The 21,267-nt window shown below is 33.8% G+C and overlaps 1 protein-coding gene across 1 annotated transcript in view; it reads left to right on the forward strand.

The window, feature by feature from the left end:
* The window catches only part of ABCA12 (ATP binding cassette subfamily A member 12), a 165,699-nt gene that overhangs the window by 132,346 nt on the left and 12,086 nt on the right, over positions 1-21,267 (forward strand). The window contains exons 32-44 of the mRNA XM_011358645.1: positions 163-399; positions 751-901; positions 3,130-3,382; positions 3,962-4,048; positions 4,854-4,947; positions 7,643-7,770; positions 9,715-9,802; positions 10,434-10,539; positions 14,483-14,537; positions 15,105-15,282; positions 16,769-16,884; positions 17,960-18,119; positions 19,175-19,428. Coding sequence (XP_011356947.1) covers positions 163-399; positions 751-901; positions 3,130-3,382; positions 3,962-4,048; positions 4,854-4,947; positions 7,643-7,770; positions 9,715-9,802; positions 10,434-10,539; positions 14,483-14,537; positions 15,105-15,282; positions 16,769-16,884; positions 17,960-18,119; positions 19,175-19,428 — 1,907 coding nt within the window. The remainder of the gene's footprint in view (positions 1-162; positions 400-750; positions 902-3,129; positions 3,383-3,961; positions 4,049-4,853; positions 4,948-7,642; positions 7,771-9,714; positions 9,803-10,433; positions 10,540-14,482; positions 14,538-15,104; positions 15,283-16,768; positions 16,885-17,959; positions 18,120-19,174; positions 19,429-21,267) is intronic.

Below are 21,267 nucleotides of genomic sequence, written 5' to 3' on the forward strand. Positions count from 1 at the left end.
GTAGAGAGCTGGAGGGACCCCAGGTGGGACAGGAAGCCACGGGAGGAGTGATGTGTGTGTGAGGGATGGGTGGCCCAAAAGAATTCGCCACCCTGTGATTAGGAGCCTTGGGCACCACAGTGTAAAGACAAGGGTGTATTTGACTTCTGTTTTTGTCCCTAGAGTCCAAATCTAAATGCAAGTACAGTGTGCGACACGATGGCTGTGACAGCAATGATCCAATCACATCTCCCTGAAGCCGGCCTCAAGGAGGACATCGGCGGGGAGCTTGTTTACGTGCTTCCTCCGTTTAGCACTAAAGTCTCAGGGGCCTATCTGTCCCTCCTAAGGGCGCTGGACCATGGCATGGGTGACCTCAACATTGGATGCTATGGCATTTCAGATACCACTGTGGAAGAGGTATACCTGGACATTTCCTTTCTCTTAAAGCTGATTTAACTTGCTGCTCCCTTAAAAATATATACGGTATTTTTATATAAGCATTTCACAAAATCAGAAAATCTTAAAATTGTCTTAATATCATTCTTACGTAGACTGACTTCTGAGAATAAACATGTGGCTCCAATTAGAGAACACCTGTCTTTCACCAACAAAAATGTTCACTTAAAGTCCTTCTCAAAAATAGCCACTTAAAGTCACACTTATTTGTCTCAATAAACGTGATAAAAATTCTAAATCTAAGCTGAGCCTAGATACTAGAAAAGGTATGCATGTTTTATGTTAATGAAATGTTCTGTCTTTTCTTTGTAGGTCTTTCTGAACTTGACTAAAGAATCACACAAAAATAATGATATGAGTCTTGAGCACTTAACACAAAAGAAGATTGGAAATTCCAGTGCCAATGGCATCTCAACTCCTGACGATTTATCTGTGAATAGCAGCAATTTCACAGATAGAGATGGTATAAAACTAATCACATATTTTGCTTCATTCCAATAAATGACAGAAATGAGAAAATTACAGATTTTGATTTTTAAAAAAAAATAAACTTTAAATTTTCTTTTTATATTCAAAAAGACTAAAGAAATATAAGCTTTCCTTTTATAACATATAAAATATTTGTTAAACCAAATGAATTCCCTATTTCAAAAACATTTTGAGGAATGTGGAAGAACTTTCTTGTGAGAGAGGTGATGAGTATTTCTCTACCCACCAGAAGTCATTTTCAAGATGTAATTTACTGTAATCTCAGATTTGTGGTCAACAAATTAAAATCCTTCTTGTGATTGGTGCTGTCCAACAGAAGTTACACTGTAGGTAGTTCGCTTGCTGTTATTAAACATGTTTAAGTGTAGGTAATAGTCAGAAAAAAAGTGAAAACATAGTCATCACTCTTTAGGGGGCCTCACTGGAAAGCACATCTCAACAACAATGCAGGTGCTGAGAAAATTCAGGCTCTGAGAAAATGCTTTTGGAGGGTGGTCTCTGAATTGATGAAGTGGATCTCAATGGCTATGAATCTATAATAATAAGTTCCCCCTTCCCCAGTTTTCACACAATATATGTTTGAAAAGTCGTGTTTCTTGATACAACTGAAGAATTGAGCTCTTTTGAAAATAACTTTTATCCTGTTATTCTCTTTCTGACAATTAATTTATTCCTTTGAAACTGCTATGTACTTAAGGAAGCATGTTGTAAAATGATGTATAAATTATGGAGTAGTCATTTTGCTTGTTTAAATTGAGAAAAATCTCTAGGAACAGAACTTTTAATTAGACTTTTGCCTGGCTCTCAAACTCAGAAAAGGTAATCTCTGATGTTTGTATAATTCTGGAACTTAGGAGACTTATTTGTCCTCTGCCATATTCCTCATTTATCATCTTTCGGGGAATATAATTGTTGAGTTCATGGAGTTGAAGACTTTGATTAGAAAGTGGTCATTTGCTTCAACAAGTAAATGTTATGAATTTGCTTCTGCATTTGTCTCATAATTTGAAACTATTCTTCAGTCAAAATGTACCTCTCATTGACATTATCTTTTAGAAAGCACATTTGCTCCATTTGATACACCTGTAAGTCATCCACATGTAATTTCTCAAGAAACAGAAAAGCATACTAATTAACTTAAAATATTCAGCTCCTTCTACAATTCCCCTTTGCAGAGATATGAGTTTGCATTTAAACTTGTTCACTCTGTTTAATTGGAGTTCATTTTAAATTAAGCAGCTTTGTATTTTTCCTTATCAGCTAAATGAAGATCGTGATTTTTGTGCTGCTTAATTTGTGATGAAGAATTAAAAATTGCCACAGAGTTGACGAATACTGTCACCTTATCACATGTAAAAGAGAGCTTGGAGGCAGGTCTTAGGAGAGGGTGTCACATAGGAATCCGTTTGTCAGGGGGGGCTGCTGAAATGATCAAGAGCAAGTTCATGGCCTCCACACTGCCCTTACTCTTATAAGCTGTGGAATTTTTCTCAGTACCTGAAGAACATTTCACAGGGGAGAAGAATAGACATTTTTCCCACTGATTTCTTTTTTGCAACTATAATAGTAAAAATGGAGTTTTGAAGTACCATATAATTAGTGCAAATTTCTAAAGAGAACGCAATGAATAAGTGTTTTGAACTAGAATTATATTCGAAGGAGAGCATTTTCTTTTCCTCATGTATAAGGTGAATTCGTTGGACCTTACGTTAGAATGAGAGCCGATTAGAATTATGACCATTAATTTACTCAAAGTAGAAATGAGTTCTTCAACTAGGTTAATGTTTTGGTTTCCATTTATCTTATTTGAATTCGATCTGCCGGTAGATGCTATCTCTTCAGTATAAATAATATACAGTGAGCCCTCATTGAGCCTGAAGATTGGGGAAAGTATTCATTTATAAAATTCTAAATATCTCACTTTGACATATAAAATGACTATGTATATGACTAATGATATTTTTCTGTGATTTATAATTTTCAAAGCACGTTTACATATAGCTCTATGAGATGAGGAGGCTCAGGCCCAAAGCAGGTAAACAAAGTGCCGAATCTAAAATCCAAATATTTAAAACATAAGCTTTCCTCACCATATCACATTATACCATCTATCCATAAATTCAATGTTACTTTTTTTACTTGATTTATCAGGACTTCCCAGAACCATATCTAATCTTTTTTTTTTTTTTTTTTCTTAATCAGACAAAATCCTGACAAGAGGAGAGAGATTGGATGGTTTGGGACTGTTACTAAAGAAGATAATGGCTATACTCATTAAGCGGTTCCACCATACCCGCAGGAACTGGAAAGGTTTCATTGCTCAGGTTATCCTCCCCATCATCTTTGTAACCACTGCCATGGGCCTCGGCACACTGAGAAATTCCAGCAACAGTTATCCAGAGATCCAGATCTCCCCCTCTCTTTATGGAACCTCTGAACAGACAGCCTTCTATGCGTAAGTTCTCTTCCTTTATCGAAAACTTTCCACAGTGTTTCCAGAGGTGCAGTTGTGCCTAGATAAATGGGGTGAAATCCTGAAGAATAACAACTTAGGAGCCGTAGGATTTAATTCTGCCAAAAGAATAGACAGTTTGATGTATTATGTCATGACACTTTTATCGCTAACGAATAATTTTTAAGAGCTTTTTGTGTTTGTATAGTAGATCTTTATTTTTAATGACTAGACTTTACTCACGAAAACCAGGTTATATGCCAAATATATAGCAAATAAATTTTTATCGGTCTCAAAAATATTGAATAATAATGTCAGAATTCTGTATAATATAATTTTATATACAAAATAGATGATTACGAAAAGCATGTGACAATCAGGAGACTAATGAGGCAGCCGAACACAGAAGGGAGCTTATTTTTTTCTGTGACACCTTGTTCTCCTGGGATTCTTTCTTAGATTCTTAAGTAAACAGTCCCGTAGAGAGCATATTTCATGTCTTCAAATTATTCATGAGGGTGAGTTTAATGTAGGAGACTTATGGAGGAATCAAGAACTTGTTTCTATCCTTTAATGTTACAGAAATTCTAACCCAAGCACGAAAGCACTGGTCTCAGCAATGTGGACGTTCCCTGGCATCGACAACACGTGTCTGAACATTAGTGATCAGTAAGTGGTTCTTGTTCTTTTTATATTTTTACAACATTCCACTCTGTGTCTGTGCATGTGTATGCATGTGTGTGGATGTGTGTGAGGGTGTGTGGATGAGTGGATGTGTGTTATTTGGCTGGAGGAAACTAGTACCCTGATAGAAATCTGTGTTTAACAGATTTTCTCTATCTCATTTAGTAATAATATACTGTAATAAAAAAAATTAGATGCTTTATAACTTGTAAACTTCTTTTGCATCCATATTTTCATTTAACAATCACAACAACCCTGAGAATTATTAATCCCATTTTTAAGATGAAGAAAATGAGGCTCATAGGAGCTAAGATTCTTGTATAAAATGTAGGTATGAAGTAATGTAGTAAAGCTGAGACCGAGATCTTGACTCCAATTCCCGTGTTTTTACACCAAATAGTGTTGCTTATTCATACTTCTAAGATAGTACATAACACATGTAAATTTGACATTAGTGCATCATTTTGCTAAAGTATAACTTTCCTATCAAAGGAGAGAATAAAAAGAACAAAGAGAAGAAAGGGGTCAAAAAGCCCTATCTTGCTGTATTAAGACAATTCCATGAGGATTGGAATTAACACTGTTTAATCACTAAGTGATCTCCCTCAACTCCCCATAACATGTCAGATCACTTGAAAATGGTCATGCAATGTATATTTAAGTTATAAAAAAATCAGTAAATTGTATCTAGGAATATACACCTGAATTTAAAACCAAATATTCACTTCTACACTTGTACATAAACATGAGTATGCACACATACCTCACTTCAATGTCGTTTTATTTGCAGAAGTTGTTTAAAGGAAAACAGTCTGGGAAAATGGAACACCAGTGGAGAACGTATCACTAATTTTGGTGTTTGCTCCTGCTCAGAAAATGTCCAGGTAAGATGAATTCAGTTTCAGTGAAGTAGAAAAAAGAAAGGAATAAATATCAAAACTTGAAAGATCTACCTAGGTTACCAAAAAGTCAGCATAATTTTATTTTACGGAAGCCAGTAGCTCAGAGATATAGACCTGGGCAGCTCAAAAATATTTGCTTTGAACTTCAGGTCACTGTTGTAAATCCATCTCAGGACAAATTTCCAAAGGTAGGTAATTCTATGGCACTCTTTGTGCAAACTAACTAAAGATGAATTTTTGGTTTCAGTTCAGTTCTAACCAGAAAGCTCTATGTTTCATACAACAAAATGCCATCATACATATTATATCTGAAAACACAGTGGTACTGTAGTGGTCGGCTAGGAAGCCAGTAATGTGTGCATAGAAGAGAACTGCAGGTGTCTCTATGCACAACCTCCAGGATGTGAAAAAATCATGTCCTGGAAGACACAGAAAAGATTGTCCAATTATCACTTACCCTGTCTGGATTCTATAGATATACAGCTTAGTTTTCTAAGCTTATACATTCAATAAACTTTTAAGAAAACCAAATTCACTGGGGAAATTAAAGATACTTAGAGGAAAGAGGTCACTATTAGTTTCTTAGGGTCACTATGTTGTCAACTTACTTCTACATGGGGAGGAATCTAGCAGTATTTTGTGCCCTAAACTGTCTTGATATAATATTTTAGAATGAAAATATGATTGTGCTCTAAACTGTCTTGATATAATATTTTAGAATGAAAATGTTTTCAGTAAATACAACCTATTTCTATGTTTTCATGCAAGGAAGTTACTAACAATAAAAACTGAGATCCAATGGGCATCTTTTGGAATCCTTGAATATTTAAATATTAGTTTTACCCAAAACTCAAAGAGTATTTTAATCCATCATCTAATCTAGTTAATTTTTGAAATTCTTTATGTATTTTGTTTAGTTCACAGTAAAAGCCAAATAATTTAGTTTTTTAAAAAAATTAGAATCGATACTTTTTTTTAATTAAAAACAAAGTAGATCAAAATTTTCAGCCTAATGGTTTGCTGATGAGAATCTAAATTTGTGTAAACATTTTTAAAAGTGTTTGACAGTGTCTACTAATGCTGAAGATATACATACCGATTGGGGTCAGCAATTCCATTCCTATTATATATCCGTGAGAAATGTGAATAGGTTCACCAAGAGACATATACTAGAATATTTATAACAACACTATTCATAATAATCACCCCAATTCCCACCAACAGTAGAGTAGATTAATCAAATCTAATATATTTCCACAATGGAAATGTATTTGCTGTATACAGCAAATGAGAGTGACTGATCTGCAACTATATGCATCATATTGGAAGATTCTCACAAACAAACGATGCATGAAAAACACCAAATACAAGAGAGTACATATAATATGATTCTATATAAATAGAATTCTATTTATATAGAATCATATTTATATAGTGATTGGACGAGAGTCTGCTGAGAGGGCTTCTGGCATCCTTGCATTGATCCTGTTCCTGATCCAATTGCTCATTACATGGGCTCAGTTTGTCAAAATCCATCAAGCAGCATACTCATAATAAATGTGCTTTTCTGTGTGTATAATTCAATGAAAAATTAAAGCTAAAAATTATACTGCCTACATAGGAGTATCTTTCTATTTGTGAAACCGGTGGCATTCTAGAATGTGATCTTCAAGTTGATACAACTTGAGGTAAGCTGAAATTCAGCATTCACTTTTTCGAGCAGATGCAATTTTATGCTCTTGGTACACACGTGTGATCCAAGCCTCAGGCTGTGGGACATCGTGTAAAAAGATGTAAGGAAACATTGGAAAAATGCCAGGCTTTCCCAAACTAAACTTTGTAGCTGTGAAGCATGGAAAGCTTCAGTGAAAAATAAGTGGCTAGGAAGTGTAAAATACTACAAGGATAAAAATAATTGGTTAAAACCAAGCTCTGAGATTGGTTAATAATACCAATGGGCTTCATTCTGCCAAATGTATGATGATAAAGTAAGATGCTAATAATGGAGAAAGCTGGGTGAAAGGTATCCAGGGATTCTTGTTAGCATCTTTGCAATATATATATATATACATGCGACTTTGCAACATATACATAAACTTTTTATTTTGGAATAATTTTAACGTATATAAAGATTAGATTTAGATTTAGAGAAAATTAAAGTAGATTTAGATTTAGATATATGTAAAATTGAGCTTGGACACCGAAATTTGATACCCTAAAGCTAATATAAAACAAAATTTTCATCCACTGCTATCAATCCCTGAGAACTGAAGTCTGTTAATGTGATCTTTTCAATTTGTGACAATTTTTTTTTTCTTTCCTGTGAATCACTGAGAGAATTTTGAGTCATCTTAATGTTTAATGTTATTCTCCAAACACATCAAGCTTGTCAGTACAGTTAAAGAAAAATCTCACAATAGTTAAGCTGTGTTCTTTTTCGGCTTCGAGTGAGGCCCAAACAAATATATACGCTCTCTCTATGTAATATTTGTTCTAATTTCTTGGCATAAGCAAGATGCCTTTCTTTTCAAAGCTCTTTAAAGTCAAAGTACAGATGTCACCCGCCACCAGCTGCAGTAATAGACAAATGATGAGACCGAAGCTCCTCAAAGTTATCTATCATTTGATTTATACAGTTTCAGCCAGAAAGAACTTAATTTTTAACTTTGTTTTTCAGGAATGTCCTAAATTTAACTATTCTCCACCTCATAGAAGAACTTATTCTTCCCAAGTAATTTATAACCTCACTGGGCTCCGCTTGGAAAATTATCTTATATCAACTGCTAATGAGTTTATGCAAAAAAGGTAAAACTACTTTGTTTATAGCATATTTAACTTGGCATCTCTTGCTTTCTAATTTGATGGTAATTGCCTTTTGAACTAGAGACAATAGGTGCGCATTTCTACTGATTATTTACATTGTTAAATTCTGTTTTATCTAAATAGCCTTGTGTGTTAAAATTTAAGTAATGACTCTAAATTAAGATTTATTTAAGCAAATTGAAAAGCATCGATTTTTTTCAGACCTCAAAAATGTATTGTGAAATTTGTACTTTTTTGCTTGAAACAAAAGAGAAGTTATTGACTGGATTATTCCAACTTGGAGAATTTTAAGGTGTTGCTTTTGGTGACAAGTGGCCTTAGTTCCAATATAAATATCTCAAAACTTAGAGTATATCTGCATGTGGATAAAATGTGTCCATGTGTAGCAAAGCCATGGGCTTGTACCTAAGCCACTTAAGCTTTTGCCATGGATATAAGGTTGGTAGGCTTGAATTTGCAACAACATGGATGGACCTAGAGGATACTACACTAAGTGAAATAAGCCAGACACAGAAAGACACATACTGCAAGATTTCACTTATAAGTGGAATCTAAATTAGTCAAACTCATTGAAGCACAGAGTAGAATAGTGGTTGCCAGAGTCTGAGGGGGAGGGGAAAATAGAGAGATGTTGGTCAAGAGTACGAAGTTTCCGTTATGCAAGATGAATAGATTCTGGAGATCTATTCAACAGCAATGTGGCTATAGTTAACAATACTGTATCATATACTTGAGATTTGCTAAGGGAATAGCTCTTAAGAGTTCTTAGCACATACACATACACACACACAAACAAAGAAACTGATAACCATGTGAGGTAATGGATATTCTAATTAGCCTGATTGTGGTAATTATTTTACAATGTATACATATATCAAAAGATCAAGTGGTACAATTTTTATTTGTCAATTATACCTCAATAAAGCTGGGGGTAGGTGACAAGCTTTCAATAAGCTATTGTTTTCTCATTTCTTCCATCTTTTCCCTCTTTTATTTTTCAATGTACATAAAGGACTAATGTTTACTGTAAAATGTTTACAAACTGCAGATAAGCAAAAAGAAGAAAAAATAATCTCTCTCTACTCAGATATAATCATTTTGTGTATTCTTCTAGAAGTTTTCTAGTCAGAGATACATGTAAATATTTTCAACAAAATGAGGTTTATTAAAAATAAACTGTTCTAAAGTTTACTTTAAAAAATGAATAATATACTATAATGTTCTTTGCATGTCAAAAATATAGCTCTGTGGCATCACATTTAGAATGACAGCCACAAGAAGAGTATACTAGTGTGACTGCATCATCATTGATTTAACCCAACCCTAATTTGGGACATTGAAACTAATTTATCCTTTAAATTGCTACTTGGATATTTAAAATCCACTTTTTATTTTTAAGGGACCATGAAGTGACAAGTAGTTTTATATAGACACAAATCATCTTTAAACATCCAAAGAGAATAAAGTATAACACCAGGGGAAAAACTAAGGGAAAAAGTTTGCAGTATAGAAGAAATGGGGCCATTTGCAAAAAGATAAGAACTGGTGTTTTATCACTTTAGTATTAAGTTACCTAAAAGAGGGTATTTAAGCATAAAAATCGTAAGATTTTTGAGATGGTACAAATCCAGTTAACAATAGCTTACAATAAAGAGGAATTGGTTGGCTTGTGTGTCACTTATTTTCAGAATGATTATTCCACATTTGCTATTGTTTAGAACTTTTTTCTCCTAGTTATAATGTACATTTTAGGCTAGAATGTAATCAAATAAATCAATAAAAATAAAATGTTTGTCAGATAGTATTTACTTCATACTGTAAATATGTTCCTAATGGAAGGAAAAAAAGAGCTTTAGTTAGACATTTTAGATCTATTTATACTATTTTCTCCATTAAAACAAATATAAATTTTATTATTTTATATAGATATGGAGGTTGGAGTTTTGGGCTGCCTTTGACTAATGACCTCCGTTTTGATGTAACCTCAGTTCCTGCCAATAGAACACTTGCCAAGGTAAATTATGAACTTTCTTCTGGGATGTCATATAATTGAGAATGTGAACTTGAGATGTTCAAGCATTTTTATGAGGTAAAAGCAAAACATAGGTACAATCAATTTGAAGAACAGTTTGGCATAATACATACCCCAGGGAAATGTGTACGCATAAGTATGAGGATAGATATACAAAAATGTACATGGTAGTATTTTTCATATTAGCCAAAAATACAACCCAAATTGCCCATATACAGTAGAATAAATAAATAAATTGTTACATATTCATTTGATAGTCCTTTCAGCAATGGAAATGAATTAACTCAGTTATATATAACACATAAGCTAAATCTCCCAAACATTGTTAATAAGCTAAAGAAAAGACAAAAAAAGAATGCATAACTATAATTGAATTTACTATAAACTGAGAGTAGGCAAAACTCAACCATATTGTTTAGGGGAGAGAAAGAGAGAGAATTGTGATTTGGAAGGACATGGAGGGTCAAGTTATTGGGAAATTGGTGCTCTTATTTTATTATTTGGGAAACTGGTACTCTGATTATTTTAAATATAAATCTGTAGGCTGTCAGATGTAAAGGCAGCCTAATTTCTTTCAACAATTTTGATCTCGCCTTCTTTTGCAATTGAACAGGTATGGTATGATCCAGAAGGATATCACTCTCTTCCAGCCTACCTCAACAGTTTGAATAATTTCCTTCTGCGAGTTAACATGTCCAAATATGATGCTGCCCGACATGGTAAAGTTACTTACACAGAGCTTTTTGTATTGCAACTTTTGCTACTCTCCACATAAAAATGTATGTTAGAACCCATTTTCTCCCAGTGGCAGGTATTTTATGGTACCTAAATCACAGATCTTTAAAAGGAGTTTGGAAGTCTAACGCCAGATGAAACATTTGGAATAATTCTCTTAACTTCAGGTTAATTTGGTTTCCTCACTTATCAATCCAGGATAGCAATGCTGACTTCATGCTTATTTCTGTTCTCATACTTAGTAGTTACATCCCATAGAAAAACATTTTATAACTACTTATTTGCATATAGGCTAAAAAATTTTTAAATGATGTCAGTAAATATTGTACACAAATCTAAACATGAAGACAAAACTTTTAAACTAAAAAGCTCTATACTTGACTAAAAGTTTTACCATTAAGTGAGCATATGACACATGCTTTCTATGAAATACTGCTAATCCTTAAAAGTACTCTTTCAAAATGAATATTATTGTTCTCTACTATTATTTCTCTGGGGCTCAGAAGTGGGATTTGAACCCAGGTCTGAACCGAGATCTGTGAATCCTGCCTCTTCATTTTTATAATACTCTGTACTTCATTTTTCTATTACTTCTCTTTATTCAGCCAAGTCTGCTTTAGCTGGATTTCTCAAGAAGCTTCCACATAGTTTTAAAAATAGGATTTGGAATTTGAAAAAGACCGACTTATTTTTTTTTCTAATTCAATTAGAATTAGACCATTTCATCTTCTTAAGACTTGCTGAAATTATTTTCCCATACTGATCCTAAAAAAAAATATATTAAAGATGAAAAACAACTGAATAACATACTTGCTGGCCAAGACTGAGTATCCAGCCAGATAAATGGGCTAACAAATAACCTAACAAATAGGGAAAAAAGACACAACATATCTTCGGGAAATACTGAGACCCACTTTTCTTTCATCTCCCTGCTGTTGAGCACAATAATGTGTGCTGGATGTTCATGGTGATTGTACCAGTAAACTGTGGAGTCAAATATTCATCCTAGAAACAGAATCTTTTGGAGTCTTCATTTCAGAGAAAATGGTATTTTTTTTCCCCCGACTGCTCTGGCATTTTCCTAGCAGGAGGAACCATAAAGAAAATAACAAGATTTATAGATAGTCCTTAGATCTAGAGCATCAATAAAGGGCACAGTCAAAAGTAGTAAATTAAGTTAAATGGTGACTAAAGCCAGGTGGGTCTAGTATAACTTGGTTTCAAATACTGTCGAACACTTGACTTTCATAGGATGTCTTATTCAGAGCAAAAGACATTTGTTGTTGAAACGAATAATGAAAATATAAAAGCTGTAGAAATGACTAGGGGAAATGTATCAAAAGTATATAGATGAGAAGAAGAGACCAATGTCACTTTTGAAGGGTCATCTTTTGAAACCTGTATTCGGATTTTATTTACCATTAGAGTTCTTTATCAAGACCAAATCGATGTGAATCATTCTGGACTCCAGCAGGCTAGCTGTAGCTCCTACCACCATATTTTTAATTACAAAGTGTAAAGAATTAAGAATTCTAAAATGTAAACTATATATTGACCCTAAAAGGAAATTTATTTATTTATTTATTTTACTTAAAAATAAGGCTCATCTTGAGTAATATAGAGATTGATAGTAATGTACCTTCTATTTTTAATTCACTTTTCTTATATAGACTTATGAAAGTGTTAGGTTTCCACCCTCTCTTTTCCACCCTTCTTTCAAAGAAGAAATCCATGGCACCCTAAATGCTTTTATTGTTTTATAATGTATAATGGGGCCTGCCATAGTAATATTTTTTTAAATTTTTATTTTTATTATAGTGACATTGGTTAATGAAATCCAGTAAGTTTCAGGCATACAATTCAACAGTAAGACATATATATATATTGCATTGCGTGTTCACCACCCATAGTTAGATTCCATTCTGTCACCACATATTTGAATATTGTCTTTAAAAATCACCTCAACTATTTTGCTACCTCCACCTACAGCACTATCTGTTTTAAGGCATCTTTGTTGAATTCTACATTAATTGGAATTTTTCTTTTGCTGTAAAATTGATTTTCTTTGAATTCTCACACACTTAAAAATCTGTTAATTAGCTTTCCTTTGCAATGTCAATATCTATTATATTCATGTGGTTTCCTCTCATGGTTAATTTAACATGAAAATTCTGTTATTTCTTCCCAAAGAATATACGTTTGCTTGTTTCTACTAACAAATGTTATATAGCTAGGCTCTTTTTCAAAATAACTGATACACAGTTCCCTCCACCTTAGTGTTTATTCTTACCCTTTATTGCATTAGTAACAATGGTCAATGGGAAACATTTTATTTACGTTTACAACTGTAGAGATGATATAAAATGTGTTATTTTAAATGTATACGTGGGGAAAATAATTAAAATTTAGAGATTTAATCAGATTTAAGAAACATTCATTGACTAATCACTGTACTCAAAACCACGTACTCAAGATCCACAGAGGAGATTTTGATATAGATCTCTAACTCTTATACATTTACTTGATCTTTCAGCTAAAGATATGTATGAAACAATTGTTTCGGCACCATTTTTCACAGTGGACTAAATGTAATTTGCAAAGATTCCTCTAGTGAAATAGAGTATTTCGAAAACACAAAGCAGAAATGTAAAAATATGATATCCCCCTGCCTATATTATAACTCAGCAAGGTTTACATAGGGACCTAGGGAAAATTGAATCTTGGTAGCAAGAAAGCCCATTAATTAGCAAAAAAAGATAAGAAAGGTTTATTCCCTCAAAGATGTGATTAAAATTCTAGGCCAAGCTGGTTATTGTTGTTGTTTGTTTCTTTGTTTTGCTTTAACTATATATTTATTTTTTTAGTATAAAACAATTGCAGAATTCAACTTCAAAACATGTCACATTCTACTTAATAAAAATTATAAATTTGAGTTAACGGGGAGAATATAACTTTAGATAATTCTATAATATTTGGGTATGGTGAAAGGAACTTAATATCTAACTATAATGAACATATATTGTATGAGCAGTAAGTGAGAAAGTTCTCCCTCAGCTAATGACTCTGTAGCAATAAGTATTTAAGGGATATCTTCCTTTCATCCCCTACCATTCTTTTCCAAAGTTATTCAGACAGTATAGACTTTGCCTTTACACTGTGTGTGTTTGAGAAACTGTTGCCAGCCCATTTTGATTCTAGCTAACCAAAGTCCTCTAAGGAAGGAGGGGGTGAAAAAACCTTCCTTCTAACTCAAAAAGTATAAGCAGTTCTGGGAGACCCCAATAATGCAGGACTGTACTGGATTAAGTGACTACTTTTCTGGAATCAACCGGTTTCTCTGAATCCTCTGGGATCTTTATGTCTCAATGAAGATCTCTTGGGAGTGGCTGAAGCTCCAAGCTCTACTGTGGTAGAATTCTAGAACAATAGGTGTCTTAGAAATAGTAAAGGAGAAAGACAGATCCTCTCAGGGACAATATTTCTCTAGCACAGCCAATCACACAATAAAAAAGGATGGAGTGGTCAGTGTGCATTCTTTAGGAGATCCTCTTATAATTGGTCTCCTTTTGAGCTGCTTCTTTAAATGCTGTATATTTCTGAAGTACAGCAGATAAAGAGGAGAGAGTTGAGAACAATTACTTAAATATAATAGAAAAAATGCCATATAAAAAATGTAAATTCTTGCCCCTTCCCTCAAAATTCTACCCATAATGTGGAAAACTTTGTTTTTCTTTCTAAATGGGTGTCACCAATTGTATGGCATTGATGAGATTGGAAGAAAATCATTTTCCTTTAAAAGAGTATCCCCAAGGTAAAATTCTTTTGATCATAGCATAAGGAGGAAAGTATTGTGTATTATTCATCTAAAAATTGGTATTTTTGATGAACTAAATACTTCCTAATGGAATAAATGGTCTCTTCTTTAAGGCATCATCATGTATAGTCATCCTTACCCAGGAGTGCAAGACCAAGAGCAAGCCACGTAAGTAGACCTATCTGGCATGACTACTTTCTCTTTGGCATAGTTGAGCCTCTACATAAAGCACTATAAATGGAAATCGCAGTTGTATCTTAATGCATGTCAATCTAGAAAAGCTGGTATATGTCATTGACTGGGATAAAAGGAAGTTTCTGAAAGAGAGTACAGTGAGGTTGCCAAGTAGAGCTTGTTGACTGTAGATTCACAGAATCTGCTGCTTTTATAAGTCAAGTGCGTAAGTGCTTCATCATTTCAATTTCCCCGCATAGTGTTTAAGTACTATTTCTATGCTCAAGAACTATATATCCCTTGATACACCCTGTAACCCATGGAGACTGAAGTTTTCTATCAAATATCTCTAAGCAATTCAGATGCACTAGAGCTTCATTTATTCCAGGGTCACAGCTGAGTCATGTAGAAGGTATTATCTGGCCGTCTTGCAAGAAGACTTATTTGTGTCACAGCCAACTCTTACACTGTTTTGTTGATGGTTTTAGTCAAGAATCTTTCTGAGAGAAAGAGAGTTCCAAAAACTTATCTGTGCTTTCTTCTTCCTATTGCTCACTATAGAATGAGCAGCTTAATCGATATTTTAGTGGCACTCTCCATCCTGATGGGCTACTCTGTCACCACTGCCAGCTTTGTCACCTATGTTGTAAGGGAGCATCAGACCAAAGCCAAGCAGTTGCAGCATATTTCAGGCATCGGTGTGACATGCTATTGGGTAACAAACTTCATTTATGACATGGTGAGTAACTTGTATCATTGCAGGAAAGACAGGATTGATCTGAGTAGAAGATATCAGTTTTATATTAGAGACTTATTTATTCTAGTTTGTTCAGATCATTACCACAAAATAAATTAAGAAAAAATAATTTGCATCAGGTTTATATTCACCCAGTGGTTGGAGGAAAGAGAAATCCACCTGCCCTTATCTCTGTGGTCTGAGGACCACCTGGATCAGAACCCCCAGGGCACTTGTTGAATGCAGATTCCTGGGCCCCATACCAGACCTATTAGAGCTGTATCTTGGGAGTGAACCCTGGAGAATATGCATTTTTAACAAAATTCCCCCAAGTTATTTTATACACACTGAAGTTTGAGAACCACTATTGTGGAGAAATGGAATTTTCACAGAACAGATTTGCCCATTGGTACCAAATAATGCTTATAAAATTTAATAAAATAGAGTAAAAATTTCAAAGTAGCATCCCCTGCTGAATGACACTTTGGAGAAAATTAATAGGGACAATAAAGGATGAATTTCACTGATAGCTCTTGCATTTGCATAGAATGGTCCCAAAGTTAAGATGGTTTTTCTTGACTTGAAATGAGCCAGTATCAGCCAAAAGCCCAGGATGAGTATGCTCTGCCCGATGATTATGGTGAAATTGTCTGAGTTGCTGCAAAGATCATTGGCTTAAAGGATTGGAAAGTAATTAACTGCATATTCATTTTGTTAATGTATCTAGTGAAGTCTGAAATGCATTTGTTGTAGAAGTCAAATCTGAAAGAATGGTAATGACTTAAGACCTTTAATGTTAATAAGACTTTTAATGTTAAGAAAGTTTAAGAATACACAGTTCTGTGAAGGGCTGCTTACTATTTAGATTCTGTTGTCATATATCTGATGCTCACTCTAATTTAGGAGATTTTCCCCCCAAATTAAATACCCATCTCTTTTATTGCATGCATCTTGCTGCAAACTCTCAGCATTTACTAAGTCTACTTGTCAATAAAACACTGAGTTCTTTGTTCTTACACCTGTGATTCCAAGAATGCGTAGAACCCACTGCCTTGCGGTTTTGTACCAAGTGGCTCACACTGATTTAACCAAGCCTTAGAAATCGACTTTCTGAGAGTTCCAGCATTCCAAATGAAGTCAGTACTCTGAGGACTGAATCTAATACCAAGATACCTGGCTGTCTTATCTTTCTCATTGAACCTCTGGCACCGAATGATCTCAAATCTCAAAGCCTGGAGGCAGAAACACTAGAGATTCCATATATATCCATACAGATGAAGCTGGCTTGACCTCACGTTGCAGGAGACAAATCAATGTAAAATAAGTGAAATCAATGTAAAATAAGCCGAACATTACAAACAACAGGAACGTGAAAATTCATTCCTTCAAATATTTCTAGGTCAACTTGTTACAATTTTGAACTAAATGGGCTATTGATTAAAAAAAGTATTTTGCCATGTATTAAACATTATTTTACATATTCTCATAGGTCTTCTACTTGGTGCCCGTAGCATTTTCAATTGGTATCATTGCAATTTTCAAATTACCTGCCTTCTACAGTGAAAACAACCTAGGCGCTGTATCTCTTTTACTCTTGCTGTTTGGGTAAGTTACAGTGAAAGAATAATTAACAGAATAAGATTCTCCTAGGCACAAAAGGACCTAAATCTCGTTGGCTAATTTACAATTGCCTTGGGGTTTCATTAGCCATGAGTGACAAGTAACAATACATTGCGCTTGCTAGTTCATAGTTTGTAAAGTACAATAATTCTGAAAGTGATTGTTGTTATTAATAGTAATACCTACCATTAATGAACACTTTTACTATATACCAAATGTCATGCTCAGCTATGTAATTTAATTTACATAAGTGGAGGCTTTAGAAAAAATGTATTCATGTATAGATTTGTGTATTAACAAATTATGAGTATATATAGCATTATACGATATACATATTTATATATTTATTTTATTTATATTTTTTATAGATGTATAAAACAAACACATGATATTATTTCTGTATTAGGGTAATACAGGTAATACGGGTTGATACAATCAATGTTGAGCGTAGTGATTCTTTCTGCCCTGAATGCCTGGGTAGTATTTAAGAAGTAACTATTTAGTTAGCATTTGTAGCTGATGAAGGATTTCTCTGTCTCTAGTTCTGCTTCACTATGCCAAAGGTTACTTGAGTATTTCCTCAAAACAAGACATCCAGCTTCTAAGCACGCCCTGTCTGCTTAGGCCGCTTACCATAAAAACATTATTTTTCTTCAACTTTAAATTGTAAAGTTTACATTGATTAAATTTATATTTCTGAGAAGAAAAAGAAAAAAAAAAATCTTGCCTAGGCAGGGTAACACCATCTCTAGGAAGAATGAATTTGAAGTTGTCATGATGTAGGACTGTTCAAGATTCCTTAAAAGAGGGGCTTCTAATTGTTATTTTAAACACATCCTGTGAATTTTTGTTGTTGTAGCTGTTGTTGTTAAAGAGAATAGAATAAACAAGAGATCAAACTATAGGGCTTGGCAACTCATCTCTGCTGTTTATTTTTATTTTGGAGCCCCATCTAAGTATGTATTTGTGTATGTATACATATATGTATATATGTATGTATGTATTTAATAAAGGAAAATAATTAGGCATAATTTTAATCCTTAGTATTATTAACATACAGGTATGCCACATTTTCTTGGATGTACTTGCTGGCTGGGCTCTTCCATGAAACCGGAATGGCTTTCATCACTTACGTCTGCATCAACCTTTTTTTTGGCATCAATTCCATTGTTTCCTTGTCGGTAGTATACTTCCTTTCCAAGGAAAAGCCAAATGATCCGGTAAGGTCCTTTATTGGTCTGCTAAACTTCAGTGAATATATCAAATGCTTCAACATACTCAAGGTGGAAAATTTTTCTGTATTTTGCATTCTTTAAATAGAAGAGAAGAATTGTATTAGATTCTATTAAATTCAGTAGAGGTGAAACTATAACCTTTTAAAATTCTTTTTAGGCTCCACATAAAAACTATTGACATATGATAGAGCTTGAGTGGGGTGACAGAGATGAAATCAGATATATTGTATGGCACTACGAAAATCACGCAGCCACTTAGCTAAACTTTTTACTCATTAAAAAATTGTTACAGTATGGTAGTGACAGGCACAATGGCTTAGTTATATGTCTATGGGTTAAGATTCATTTGAACATTCATAGAGAAAAAACCTAATTCATTCCTTTTTAATCATGAATTGGAGCCTACTTCATTGTAAGTATCATTTTCCATTCAGAGCTGACAATTATGATTAGTGAGAAGGGAAGCACTAACACTGTCAGGCAATTGAATAGAAAAGAATAGAGAGGAAACGAAGTGACCTGAGGAAAAAACAAGCACACTCAGGAGGAAGAAGAAAATTCATGAGGTGCAAGTGGTTGGCCCCAAGTGTGAATAACATGAAAATGAGTTATTTTCTTCTCAGTAAAAGAGGTTGTCTTTCTCCTTCTATCTCATTTCACGATTTTAGTCCCTCTTCAAGTAGAAATTACATTAGGTTTTGAAAATATACTAAGTTCCTCCTTTAGTCAGGCGCTTACCAACACCCAACATCACACCCCAGCATGCATGCTACTCCCACACTCCTCGGATCTAAGCCAGGTGTAGGAGTGATTCTGCCTTCAAGGGTTGGCCTGACACCTTAGATCATCTCAAGAAAAATATCTTAGTAATAAATCTCTACCTTTTGGTTAGGGTAAATATTTATATGTAAATCCAGCATACGTGTGAAATAATTGCCAACCTAGACAAGATTCACAGGTTCCAATATTTCTCTACATTAAATTTTTGTCAATTATTGAAAGTTTAACACTGAGCTCTATTTTTTATTTCTTTATTTCAGACTTTAGAACTTATTTCGGAAACTCTCAAGCGTATTTTCCTGATTTTCCCACAATTCTGTTTTGGCTATGGTTTGATTGAACTTTCTCAACAACAGTCAGTCCTGGACTTCTTAAAAGCATACGGTGTGGAATACCCAAGTGAAACCTTTGAGATGGATAAACTAGGTGCAATGTTTGTGGCTTTGGTTTCCCAAGGCACCATGTTCTTTCTCTTGCGACTCTTAATCAACGAGTGGCTAATAAAGAAATTCAGGTAAAAAAAAATTAAAAAACAATGAAAACATAGTGTTTGACATCCTTGATGGAATTCAATTAAAAATACTTAGCGAGGGGTCAATAGTCGAAGATTTTCCATTAGTATGGAAATGTTTTACTCAAAAAAAATTTTTTTTAATTGTAACATAATTCACCATTTTTTTCACCCAGTAAATAGTTATCAAACTTCACTATGTGTCTGCAAGTATTGCTGTAGACTGGAGATTAAAAGTAAGCAGAGCCATGAGTCTTAAAGAGATTAAGATTCAGTGGTAGAGAGAAAATATTTACATAAACAAGAGATGGAGCCTTTGTTTACATTGAGTTTGAGTTTGGAAGAATAGAAAATAGAAATGGGGAAAGAAGATTGAGGATTAGCACATTAACAATGGATTTGGGAAAAGAAAATAGAAAAGTAAGGACAGAATCATAAAGAAAAAGAAAAACAACCACCATTGACCCAGCAATTCGATTTCTAGGAATTTCTTTTCTATAGATATGTTCACAAATATGCAGAATTACATATGTATAAAATGATTCATCATAGCAACCATTTTCTAATAGCAAAAGAATGAAAACAATCTAAATGGCCTTCATTTAGAAACTGGTTAAATGAATTATATACATATATTCCTAAATTAAATAGTACACAGCCACTAAACAAAATGATACAGTTCTCTATATAATATTTGAGATTACTTCTAACATTTATTAAGTGAAAAATGGAAGGTTTAGAACTGTGTGTAAAGTATATTACCATTTGAGTTAGAAAGAAATATATGTTATTTATGCATACACATGCATGGACTATCTCTAGTTATGTGTGCCTCTGCTGAAGAAAATGATATATGGCTATAGGAAACTTACTTTTCACTATATATTCTACGGTACCATTTTAATTTTAATATATGATACATATGTATTGCCTATCGAAAATAAAACTTAATAAAAAGAACAACAAGAGCAAAGAGAAAGAAAAAAATCTTGGGGCATATTTGAGAAATGAGTACATATTTGGGACATGATTTGAGAACATAGAATAAATGTAATGAAATAAATAGTAGAAGCTGAAGTATGTGGTTCGGAGATTATGGAGTTTATTGAATCCTTGGTTAAAGAGATATGATTTGGACCTTTTTCAACAAATAGTAGTGCACTAAAGGTTTCTGAACAGAGAGCAACGTGACCACATGGTGCTTCAGGAGGTGTGATTTTTATGGAGGTAGTGCAGATGGGAATGGAAGAGTCAAAGACCCTGCAGCAGTTTGAGGTTCCTGGAGAAATCTAGGTGAGAAAGAGTGAAAGCTTGTGATAGTAATAGAAATAGACAGAAAATGATCGATGACAATGACTAGATAATATTAAGCATTTCCAAGGCTGCATGAGTGGATTTTGGAATGAGAAACTTCAAAGAAAACATCACAGTTGGAATTTTGAGGATATCATTAAGAGAGACAGGAACATTGGAAGGAAGACCTGAATTGATTTGTAGGGTTTTTAAATTTGGTTTGGTTTGGTATACTTTGATATTTATTCATTAGACAAAATACTGAAGTGGGTTTGAGACTTAGTGAGTTTTCGGGGTTTATAATCTTAATATATTGGGTAGATACTAGGTAAGACATTCACATTAAAAAAATATAGAATAACATTCATATTATTGATGATATAAGAAAAAGAGAGAATTAAAAAAAAAACGGTCATCACTGATTATAGAGTTGTAAGTGTGAGTCTTATCAGTAGCTCTGGTTCTGGTAGAAAGTAACTCGCAAACCCACTGACCTCCGTGTTACTAAAGTTAGGAATCTGAATTGTAACAGTGAATCTATAAGCATGT

The sequence above is a fragment of the Pteropus vampyrus genome, unplaced genomic scaffold (genome assembly GCF_000151845.1).
Source record: "Pteropus vampyrus isolate Shadow unplaced genomic scaffold, Pvam_2.0 Scaffold42, whole genome shotgun sequence".
Taxonomy (NCBI): domain Eukaryota; kingdom Metazoa; phylum Chordata; class Mammalia; order Chiroptera; family Pteropodidae; genus Pteropus; species Pteropus vampyrus.